This window comes from Capsicum annuum, chromosome 8 (genome assembly GCF_002878395.1).
Source record: "Capsicum annuum cultivar UCD-10X-F1 chromosome 8, UCD10Xv1.1, whole genome shotgun sequence".
NCBI lineage: Eukaryota > Viridiplantae > Streptophyta > Magnoliopsida > Solanales > Solanaceae > Capsicum > Capsicum annuum.
The window spans coordinates 148,599,846-148,612,345 of record NC_061118.1 but is presented as its reverse complement, the minus strand read 5'-3'; the positions used below and the strand labels follow the sequence as shown (position 1 = coordinate 148,612,345).

The 12,500-nt window shown below is 42.6% G+C and overlaps 1 protein-coding gene across 1 annotated transcript in view; it reads right to left on the bottom strand.

Annotated features, from left to right (window-relative positions):
- Positions 1 to 923, bottom strand: part of LOC124886414 (NADH-ubiquinone oxidoreductase chain 5-like) — a 2,893-nt gene extending 1,970 nt beyond the window's left edge. The window contains exon 1 of the mRNA XM_047394543.1: positions 533 to 923. Coding sequence (XP_047250499.1) covers positions 533 to 812 — 280 coding nt within the window. The 5' untranslated portion in view covers positions 813 to 923. The remainder of the gene's footprint in view (positions 1 to 532) is intronic.
- Positions 924 to 12,500: the final 11,577 nt, after the last annotated feature.

The window sequence follows — 12,500 nt, the reverse complement described above, 5'->3', positions numbered from 1 at the left end:
AGGCCTGCCCCTTATTTAGGTGATTCACTACCGAAGCGAAGAAAAGGCTGGATCAATCAAAGGGGGTACTACGAGCCCTCTGCCCCACGCATCTAACCAGCTCGCGTGGTTCACCGGTTCCACCGACTAGACCAAAAGAGTGATTCAGTCGATACAGAGGTGCGCTTGAAGTGGGGGGTGTGCTGTCCCTATAAGGCTGGGCCCTTCCCCATAAGGCCCCACCGTCGGGGCATAAGCGCCCTCTTGCTACCCATATGCGAGGCGCCGTCTTAGCCTTCCCTGACCAGGATCGCTCCCACACCTGTAGTGTTTATGATCGGCCTCCTCAACTGTGTATCGATCGAAAGGCAGGGCGGCACAGCCCCCAACCAAGGGAGTGGTTACGTCCAGTATGTCCCCCCTTATTCCCGACATGCTATGGTACCCCGGAGTGGGTAGGAGCGGGTCGAGTTCGTATCGCCGCGGAGCAACAGCCGCGTTCGGATCTGATCTATTTACTCGGCAATTCATCCGGTGACTTCACGGTCGCCAAAGAAGACCCAAGAAGCATCAAACATTTCCGATGAGATCCATGGAGCAATTCTTAGATAGCAAGCACTAGCTCCAGGTGCGACTTCATAAAAAGCAATCAAAGAGAAGATCGAAGAGAATGAAACGCACGTAGTGGTTATTATAGCGGTTCCTTCTTTTCCTAGAAAACGTCCAAAACAACCTGCTACAAAACTACCGAGCAGGGGTAAAAATATGATAAGTAGATACATAATTTCGAGTGTGATCAGACAACCAAAAATCAGACAATGACAGAGCGGCATACCAGAAAAAAAAGCAAGAAATAGGAACGTAGGACGTTTCCAATACCGACAACTCAATAATGTTGTAAGATACTACCAAACACGCTTTAGACTATCTTTTCAAGGATAGCTCGAATTTCACCTCGGATGTCCATACTGCCCTTGGTCTCATCTTCCGTGTTATTACGCGCCCGGGTTAGAAACTTTTTGAGATTTGTAAAATTGGGCGCATTGCCCTCATTTTCTTCTTTGGCTTTATCTGATCTGATCCAAGGCTTTCGATTAGCCTTTCGACCATGGCCTTTGGCAAAGGCAGTTCCCTTATGTTGGGATACCTTGCTGCCTCTCTTTGAATGAGAGGTTCTAGGAGGTCGGCTAATTTTGCCTTTCTCCTTTTGATTTCCTCTTCCATGAGCTCATATACTTGGTGTTCAACCGAGGGTATGTTGAGATCAAAGGAAGGTTTTTTCGATAAGCTAGGACCACTTCCATCGCCTCCGACGGAAAGAGGAATTCTATCCATCAAAGAAAGCCAAAAATCAAAAAAATCGCTAAGAAATGGAGCAAAGAAAGCGGCTTCCAAAGAAAAGTCCCAATTAAAGTGTAAAAAGATAGGAGTAAGCAAAAGGACAGTGAGACTGAGAAAAATGCGTTTCAAAAGAGAGAAAAACAAAGCTGACGTTCGTTCTCTTCCTCTGTGCATCTCTCTTCTCAAGCTCATCATAAGCTTTTTATTGACTCGACTCAAGATCATCATAAACTTTTTATTGACTCAACTCAAGCTCATCATAACCTTTTTTGATCTTCTTCTTCGTGTTCTATTGATCAGAAGCATCCAGCATCGCCTCGCCAGTTTAGAATTCGAACACAAAATGGCCAAAGAATCAATTAGTAATATGCCTTATATTGCCAAAAGACCTGAAATCCTACCTTTCGGCATTGCGATAAAGTGTTGAAAGAGCAGAGTGAAAGGCACCACATCGAGAGAGAGGGCTGGGGAAAGACCCGGACATTGAGAGGCGGACAAGGAGGTTATATCGCTTTAAAACAGGTACTGATAACGAACCACAAGCCTAGCTTTTAAGCTGAAGAAAGAAGCAATCATACCCCTGGAATAGAAATATATTATACTTCAAAATAATTACTAGAAGCACTGCAAGCGCACTTCCTATCTAGGCAAACCAAACCCGAAAAAACACCTTTCCCCCGGCTAGCCTTGCAAAAGCGGGTGTGCGGGAGAACAAAACTGAGCATCAAGGTTCGAAGAAGGAAGGTTCCCGCGTGCAGGAAAGCTTTTTCACATGCAACACAAATGCAAGTAGACTTTTCTCTGAGCCCCCAGGGGTAGCAAAGCTAGCTCTTCGTATCATTGGTATTGGGCAGGTGAACCTGGCTACACAACAACTCTGACTCTAGCAGAGGATCTAGTTCCACAACAATCCGCTTATCTTATATATATATATAAGATAATATAAAAACTTACGCAAAACGGAAGTCCTATACCACGTCTGAAGACAGAAATGCTCTCGTAGGATCTTTTACTTCAATAGTAGATATCGGGCCTTTCAGCAGGTTTGTTCATGAATTTTCCTATTTGAATAAGAGACGTGTTTGGCCCGCTTTGAAGACAGCCAGGAACTACTAGCACAAGATCCAGTATTTGAAAAAAAGGTCCCATACCCATAAAGGTTCCAGGCTTCAACCCACTGCTCGAGCAACTTGCAACTATATTGACTTTTCTTGAAAGACTTCTTTTCAAATGAAAGAATTCATTATGACTGCAGTTTCGGAAAGACAGATTAGACTTAACCCACCTGGGGCATAAGCAGGAAGAAGACTCTGTCGGATTTCAATAGACAGAGAGAGTATATCTTGAAAAGCTTCTAAGAAAGCCAGCCGAATAGAATGGGGACTTGCTTAACATCGAAAGAAGGAAATTTCGTTAGAACGGGGGATGCTCTCTCGCACTTCCCAATCTACGTTCAAGCACACCACTTCCAGCAACATTGGAATTCTAAAAGGGTCGCAGGCGGAATGGAAGAGACTGGCTGATGCGATCAAGTAGGGCTAACTCAATGGAATTCATAACCCTTTCAATCTTCTCCTTATCTCCTTGGTCGGGCAGCAGTGTTCTCACTTCCAGGAAGAGCCACATCTGGGAGGATGGCTGCTGAAAGCAGAATTCAATAAAAGCATGATGGCGGAATGAGTTAGCGCTATGTTCAACTGGGTAAACCCGCGCAAACAAAAACTCTTTCTGATTAGGGATGATAATCGCAATGGCGAGGGTCTGTTACCTACCATAAGTAGGGACTCACAGAAGACTGTAAACGACTTTTCAAGGAAAGACAAAAGAAAGTGTGAACCTAAGCCAAGAGCCCACTTCAGATTTATAACATCTTCCACCCTCTGAATCAAAGATTTACTCACTGCCAACAAAAACATACTCTATTTACTAGTTTAAATCGATTCACTAAGCTAGTGAAAAGCCTTATTACGCAATTCCACCAGTGTGTAATACATCCAACATTCTCAATATTAAAGGCTTTTGGCAAGCCAGAGCAAGACTTCTCTGTGGGAACCCCCCGGTAAAGGAGACCTATCTAGTCAAAGAGGCTTCTAATAAGAAATTAGCTCATTCATTGCTTATGCAATGACTTTGTTTTTCGTAGAGTCAATGTTACTTTTATATCTCCCTCGTCTAGTCGGGATTCCCTAAGAGAAAGGGATCAAATCTGTAGTTGTAGTTTCTATACGTCAATCCAATCTCACTTCCATTCATCATCCATTCTGAGGAAAGATTCTTGAATAACAGGCTAAGAATAGTCAACTAAGTCCTTGTCCGTTATGTATGCTCTAGTAAGAAAGTCCCTTACTTTGGCTAGTAAGGATTTTCATTTTTGGCAAGCAGGCTGCTGCGCGAGTACCCTTTTTTTGACTTTTGCTGCAATAGAGGAGATTTCCATTGGACTACTTAAAAGACTTAGATAACACACCGGGTTTACATAAGAAAAAATTTCATGTAGAGAAAAGAGATTAGACTAGTCATTGCACTAGTAGCGTCTACGAGCCTCCCGCTTCGGTACCATCTCCTTTTTTACCAGCCGAGCTGCCCTATCAACCCTTTGCGGCGCTTTCTTCCTAGCTAGAACTCACAAAGCACAAACATAAATGAGAACTAAGCATATTCTGACTCCCTAGCGCACAGAGCAAGAGTAAGCTACTTTACTCGAGAAGAAGAAATACGCTAACGATCGGCTCAGATAAGGATGCCTCCTCTCTTTCCAAGCTAGCTCCGATGCAACTGCTATCGAATTAGCTCTTGGGGATATCATAGGTAAGAAGGAATCCAATGCTGGAGGAAGTGAATCAATCATAAGAGGTTGTTAAAAAAGGTTTGTTGCTTGCCCGAGTAGGGGAAGGGATTGACCTAAGGCAAGGTTGACTTATCCCACTCTAGTGCTGGTAGGAAGCCTCCTTTCGAGTAGTCTCATAGGTCAGACCGGTTCCAACCATTCTTGCTAAGGCTCCTAGCGAAAGATCAAACTTAAGAGTAAGAAAAATCTCTTGTCTTAGACTTAGCTACCAGTTGTAAGTTTAAAGACCAGCAGCTAGGGGAAGACTTTTGTAGAGAAGTTTAGACAGGTTGACTCCTTTTTTTGAGAATTCTTTATAGAAAGAAGAGAGAGAGGAGATCGAAACAAAATACTTGTATCGAACGAGCCCCTATCTCAATTACAAGTAAGGAGCTATTACCCTATGCCTATGGTCTTCGTTCCTTACACGATAGATTGAGAGCCAGATTCAGATGCCCTATCGAGGGAGTCTCCAGCTCTACATCTATCTACTATTAAGAAAGGAAGGGGATAGGGTTTGAGTTACCCAGCTCAGTAACAAATAAGGTTCGGAGAACAACCTAATTACGAAAGAAACCGTGTTGATTCGCCAAAGATCTACAAGCCTGGATTCTAGAGAAAGAGATGCTATTAAGGATACTTTAACAGAACCTTAGGACTTATCTTGAGTTGGGCATCCCTGACTCTATTCCTGACTAGAGAAGGGAATGCGGTGAATCACCAGTTTGGATCAAAGAATAGGCACCCACGAATTAGCAGCATATTTGCGGGATCTATCGAGTGGAAAAGCAGGAAGACTGTCGATACACCGAAGAGCTACCAAACACGATCACCAACAAGAGAGTAGCAAGTGCTGGTTTGGGGCTCAGAGCTCCTTAAGCTTGGGTTCGCTTTTGCCTCTCTCTAAAAATTACAGTCATGGTAAAATCTTGGTTTATTGTTTCATCAGGGACTCCCAAGCACACGAGTTTTCTACAAATCAAAATAGAAGGCTTGTTATTCAACAGTATAACATGACTTATATACTCGTGTCAACCAAGGTGTATGTGGATCTGTTCCAATTTTGTTTGAAGTTGATTGGAAAAATACGGACTTCTCTACAGAGAATTAGAATTTCGATATAATAGTGGGTTGTTCGGGGTTCGAACCCGGAACTAGTCGGATGGAGTAGATAAGTTCCTTGTTAAATAAAATCAATGTTAATCTGAAATGAAATAAACAAGTAAAGATCCCTCCCCAAGCCGTGCTTGCACTTTTCATTGCACACGGCTTTCCCTATGTATACATCAGTTCCTTTCTTATAGAAATTCGAAAGACTTTTCAACGTTGAATACTCAGTTGATTTATCCCTTATTAATATTACTATTAGAATCAACATTTCAGAATGGTGCAAATTTTTGATCTCTTCATCATTTAGAAAATCTAAGAATGAATCATTGATAATTTGCCAGATCATTGATACAAAAAATATCCAAATACCAAATCCTACTTCTATATACTATACTCCCCACAAACTAGGCGAAGCTTGTGGGAAGGTCAAAGAAAGAAGAGGCATCTTCCTGGCTTAGAAATAGATCAAAAATCCACCCTTCGCCCACCTCTCCCTCAGCGAGGAAATAGTAGTAGCAGCAGTCTCCCCACTAATTCAAGGTTACAGTCCCAACCAAGTCAAAGAGTCCGGTATGAACAAAGGCATTATATGAAAGCTTTCCTTAACCATTCAAGGAAGGGGTTCGATTTAGACCACTTAGTAGGACCTTCTGGCTTACAGGAGACCTTCCATCCATGGTTGATATCTTCCTAGACTTTCTGCTTATTCGGGAATGTGAGTTTTTCTTTCCCAGTCCTTTGTTGAAGGAGAGCCTATAATGTCCGAATGTTCGAAATAAAGATGCTAATGTCACTAAGGGAATAGCTCCAACATTCCTTCTTCTAGTTCCAGAAGCTTTTATAGACCAGTCTATCTCCTCTGTGGGGAAGGCAAGGCTAGTCTATCAGAATTGGAACCTTGGCTAGGGCTATCTAGAGACTATGGCTGTCTAGAGTAGAGTCTCGGTATCAGGAAATCAATAGTATAGGTCTTCCTCGCCTCTACCGCTGGTGAGATCTCTGCTTGAACGTAATCATTCTTGTTTTGGATCGTTTTGAGGGCTGTTCTAGATGGATGCACCACAAGACCTCTCGCGGATGCTTACCTAAGCTACGGAACTCAATTGTTGGGCGCCTTAACTAAAGGAGCTAAATCGGAGGGTCTCATTCCACCTTATCCTTCGCTGAATCTTTCCTTTGTCCTTCCCCTGAACTGGAGACGGAACTTTCTTATTCAACTATGGGGGTTAACGAAGGAAAGAAAGCTCAACACGTCTTCTTTAGAAGAATTTTCCTGCATCAGTATATCAGCTGATTAGATATGAAGCTATGTAGCAAGATCCCCTATCGGGTTAAGAATCCGTCTTTTTTCTGCCTCAATTTAGACTTGTAAGAGGCCAGGCTTAGCTCCTGAAGATAGTAGGATTAACTGGGCTTAGCTTAGATAAATGCTCTTTAAACTCATTCAATATCTTTCTCGCCTTATCATGCTAACAGCCTATGAATGTGCGCTTGTCGGAAATCATCTTTAATCTTCAATTCCTAGTGTGCTGATTCGAGAACAAGCTCACTTTCATTCGCTTCCTGCTGCTCCTGCTAATGCTATTGCTACCTCCTCCTTTGCTCCTTCGATACGTGCCTGGTCAAAATCTTACTTTATTTATATTCTTCCTGAAAAGGTCATACTTCTGCTCTCTTTCTTTCATCAGCTATTTTGACTATGAGAAAGCTTTTCATCAGATAGTCTTTAGTTCTTTTTGTAGGCCGGACATCTTTTTCCTAAAAAGTCCTCACTTGGTCAGTGAAGGCCCAAGTATACCTATCTAAAAAAGAAATGCACGACAACTTTTGAAGAAAAAAGAGATGCATCTTTCTTTTCAACAAGAGGAATCACAGCTGATTAGAGTGCTACCAAGTTTCGTTTTTGGTTGCAACCCAAATTCCCGGGAGAATGAAATTGAAAAAGTTGAGGAACGAAGTAACCTCATCCAATGGTCTCCTTCCTCTCCTTTAGAGTCGAGTTACTTCGTACCTTCCTAGCCGTCTATTTCAATCGTGCCAGTTGGAGGAAAGCCCGTCTTCTTTTGCCTACTCCTGGTGCCTAAAGGCAAAGAGATTCTTCAATAGCCAAGTCGAGCAGTCAAGCAGCAGGTTGAAGTCTTTGACTTCACAAGTCCTAGTCTCAAGCAAAAGGCTAAGAGCGCTTGTTCCAGTTCTAGATCGTTAGGGATGGGATTCCTAAGACCTCTGATGCCCTGACTCTCAGTCTCAATCAAGTAAGAAAGGGAACCCTTTTAGCTACGACAATGGGTATAGACCTCTTCCCTCCACTGCTTACCCAATGAACCACTTAGAATAGACCGAATCAAAGGCGGTAAGCATTCTGTAATCATTCCAAGTTTTCCAGGCTGCCCATTCTCTTTGTATGAAAAGTAGGAGTAGGAAATGTCGTGGGTAAAGCCATCCAGTACTATATCCTCCAACCTTCCATGTATTGCATTTGTTCGTCGGGGAATCCCTATGTTCACTCCCATCAGGGGAATTTGCCTTGATTTTGATTCTATTACGTACAAATGGGCCAGCCAGTCCATCTGGTAATTGATTCTGTATTCAAGGTAGGCTATTTTGTCCTAGCTTTCCAATTTATCTGTCCTAACAGCATTTGAAGCCTAACATCCTTGCAAGCTTTGGATTCTTTCCTATCTCTGACCGGGAAAGAGGTTACCAAGCAAGTGAAACTGTACTCGCCTCTTCTCCTTCTTGTCCTCTTGTACTTCCGTTCTTCTTATTCTCGTATCCGGAACCGGAACAAGCTCTTCTTTAGTAGCCTCGCTTTGTTAGCTTCTTCTTAGCAGTACTAGTTTGTAGTCTTTATTGACCTGGAACACAAGCTTTACCAGCCAACCTGATCTGACCTTCAAAACTCTCTTCTCATACTCCTCGTTCGTCGTTCCAGGCGTACTCCAGTTAGCTCTTCTCTTACAGAGCCTTGTCTGTTTGATTGCTTTCCTAGTTTTCTTCCTGCTTCATTCGATAAAGCGTCTTCATTAATAGATAGAGTTGGAGTACGTAGTGAGAGTCAAGGTCAAGGTTGATTGATGAGTTCAGTGGACAGAACGATCAATGTGAGGCCTAGGTCAAGGCAGGAAGTTAAAGTGTGACTTCCCCCGTAGTTGGGGGCGGGGGTTAAGCGTCCGATTCGACAATGAACACTAAATGAAAGAGGCAAATCCATTTTCTCACCCGCCGGAGATTAATTGGAGACTTATTCAGTAGGTCCTCCTTCCCTACAGAATGGAATTCCAGGGCATCTTGCGACGATCGCTTTTGCTTTCCCTTACTCTTGAATAATGAAAGATTGAGCCTTTTTTGTTCAACCCAAGTGTTGGAGTTCCAGAGCACACTCTACCTTTGCTTCCTCATTCTTCTGTGCCAAGAATGATCCAATTGAATCTTCTGAAGCTGATATGTAAAATCTCAAGGGCTTAGAAGAGGCTCATTTATGCTAATCAAATTAGTACTCGTGCGGAAGTATTTCCCCTATCATAGAAGGTGTGAAGCAGGTGGGGTCTTTAAAGCAAAAAAGCAAAGCAAGTTCCAGGGATGCGGGCAGAGGGGGGTTTCTCGATAGTCCAAAACTAGTGATCTAGGCTTCTCCAGCAAAGAATCGACGCATGCCGAGTAGACTACAATTTGTGGCACCATATCCTACCTATCCCGAAGGGAAGTCTCCAAAGTGGGATTGTATATTAACTCAGTCTCCGACGAAGAAGGTTAAGGCATGCTTCGACTTAGCCCTATGATCCACTAATTCATCTCTTTTTCTGGTATTCTGCAAAGAAGGTGGATAGGGTCAGCAAAAGAAGTGGCGAGGGCAGAAGAAAGGGTTTTTAATTCGACGATTCCCGCTCCTGAAAATGGGTATTAAACAAAGGACATAGTGGGTTAGGTAAAACCTATTTTGAGAGAAAAGATCTATCAAAGCAGAAAGTCCAAAGCCAAAGGTTTTTTTCAATGCGTATGCTTTAAAAGTCAGACTTGGAATATATTATTTATCTGTACTTTATTAATGGGATAGGAATTCGTAGTGGGACATTCTTTTCATAGATCCTTCGAGCGAGAAAGGTGCTGCATCGGGGCCTCCTCAAGGTCATTCGGAACCACTTTAAGGCTGTTTATTGACCATAGCAACGCAATGTTCAGTGGTGGGGCAAAGCACTAGCGAGAAGCTTCCCTTGGGATTGTTTTCCCAGGCAATTTTCCTTTTTTGCGCTTATACGTTTTTCTTTGTTTTATATTACTTATGGGTGCCGTATTTATGTTATGCAATCTGCTTCTGTGCTTTACTATGTGTTTGTGTGGTATCTCGTGCCTTGAGCCGGGGGTCTATCGGAAACAGCCTTTCTACTTCATCAGAGGTAGAGGTATGGACTGCGTACATCTTACCCACCCCAGACCCCACTAGGTGGGAATACACTGGGTTTGTTGTTGTTGTTGTTGTTGTTGCGCTTATACGCTTTTCTCTGTCTTTGATGTCAAGCCCAGTCCCAGTGACCCATTGTATTGGATTTCTCCCTTGGGTGGACTCCATATGGGGATAACTTGTAACTTGTAAAGTCCAGGAATGAATGCTTATTAAGGAATCGGTAAGCTGATGTGCCATTACTGGGTTCCATCCTATGGCAATTATCGACTCGGGAATGAACGAAGTCGCTTCACTTCAAAGTAGAGGTTTGTGGTAACGGTGGACTGACAGATCAGCTCCAAGGCCTGAGTGCCTAGGTTGCAGTGGTAAGAGTCGCTGTCGATGGAGTTCCAGCTGCCAGAGTCTTTGATAAGAAAGAGGCGTCTGAGTAAACAGAAGTGAGATCTTTCTAGTTCTTGAACTAGCCTTCCCCAGCTTGAAGTCAAGTGAGGAACTCTTTCTCTTATATTATATAGGCTATTTTGCCTTGAAATCCCATTCTATCCATCTTATTCTTCTATGTAAGTAAAGACTAGCAGGGCATTCTCTTGCATCAATTCCTCTCTCACTCACGATAAAAGCTAAGAGCTTGCTCAAAGACAGCCTTTACTTTTTAGTAGTAATCTTTCCTATCCTTTAGGCGGGGATAGGTTCATAGGAGGACTAGGTTACATAGGAAGGAAAGGCTTAAACTAGAAAGGATAAGAAAGGGAATTACACTATATCTTGGCAATGGCACTCCAACAAGCTCGGCAGGGAGAGAAAGAAGAGAAGAAAAAGAAGAAGTACGACGAAAAGGGTATGAAATAGGTTGCTTGTAGCGATTGCGATTACTTATTTGGTTGGGATTACCAGCCTGACCAAAGAATAAGATAAAAAGAAGAGTTCCCGCCTACGGCTACATGCCCATTAAGAGCTATACCTGGAGTCGAGCTAACTGCATAGGTAGAGGGGAACTTTCCTAAAAAGCCTAATAGCAATTAACCGCATTGGAAACAACAAATCACACTTTGAAAGGAGGTTCCCTCCCAATAGATGTCAGGAGGGAGCAAGGCATGATTACTCTGTCATCTTCCGACCGCCCCCCTTTCCACCTCTAAGTAGTGGTGTTGGTGTGTCTCGTTGCAATCATTCCGGTCAATCCTTTTCCTGAACCATAGGTAAGGGATGACAGGAGATGGCCCCTATAGCAAAATAAACCAGCCCCTCATTTGAGAGAGTAAATAGAATAGTGTCGGGCTTACGACAATCTGACTTTTGAAGCACTAAGCAACTACTAAGCTCCCGCCCACCCCCAACCAATTAGGGTAAAGTGTTCATTCATACCTTCAACAGCACCGAGATATTGGCCCATGACCATGTTTACTTCATCTTCAAGAGCAAGCATCCTGGCTCTCAGGGCCTCAGGCAACCCTGGATCCTTTCCTACTTCCTTAGTGATTCCAAGAAGATGCTTCAACCCCGTTAAGTTTTAGCTGGCTATCACGGTCCAATAAAGATTTCCAATTCCGTTTTGGAATATTTTCATCCGGGATTGGAACGACCTATGTTGTAAGGGAGGAGAGAAGGTGAACCAGCTTTCTTTGGTCGCCTCTCCCGTCTGGTCGAGTAGCTTTCGCTCTTTCCTACTTACTTTATTATACTATAAGCTTAAGCTGCTATGTGGCCTATTGGGAGATTTTTAGTCATAGTGGGAGCTTTCGAAAATCACTTAGCAGGTCAAGATCATAGGAAGAGGGAGGAACAAGGGGGAAGATCTTATTTAAAAGAAGACGATTCCAAAAGAAAGTCAAAACGGGGAATAGGATGCCTTAAAGGTAAATAAGAAAGATCCTAAATAAAAAAGAAAATACCTATTAAACCGATTACAAGAATACCAGTTACAGTACCTATTATCCAAAGAGGAATCCTTCCAGTAGTATCGGATATTTACCCCACTTCCCTCCAGATTTCATCAAGTGGTCATGCTAGAGACATAAACAGCCTTGGATAATTGAATTATGAGATCCTTCCGAACGAGCTAAGAGAATCTTATTTATTCTCTTTCGTTTTGTTAATTGAAGAAATAATTGGAAAATCAAAAAGCAAGTACAAAAATGAGTAATAACCCCCAGTAGAGACTGGTACGATGAAATTCAATATTTTGTTCGTTCGGGTTTGATTGTGTCGTAGCTCTATAATTCGGATTAAGTTTATCGTTGGATGAACTGCATTGCTGATATTGATCCCAAAAAAAAGACGGTAGGTACAGCTAGGCCGTGAACAGCCAACCATCGTACTGTAAAAATTGGATAGGTTCGATCTATAGTCATTAGGGCCTCCTAAAACGATCTACTAAATTCATCGAGTTGTTCCAAAGGATCAAAACGGCCAGTTATTAATGGAATTCCTTGTCGGCTCTCTATAAAATACTCGTTTGGCCGAGGGCTTCCAAACACATCGTAAGCTAAACCGGTGCTGACAAATAACCAACCCGCAATGAATAGGAAAGGTATAGTAATGCTATGAATGACCCATTATCGAATACTGGTAATAATATCAGCAAACGAACGTTCTTCTGTGCTTCCAGACATGCTGAGCTCCACATATTCTTATACAGTCAAAGAAGATCGATTCCGTAAAAGATGAGATCAGTAAATGACAATTCAGTGAAATTTCATCTTTGTGAGATCGTCAATATTGTACCGAGGGCGTCTTTAGAGTATACCGAATCAGTATAGCTATCCTTCTTCTGACACAACAATGCAATTTGAATTAGTATCAAAAGTAAGTACTAAAATAATTTCTTTTTTCCTTTAC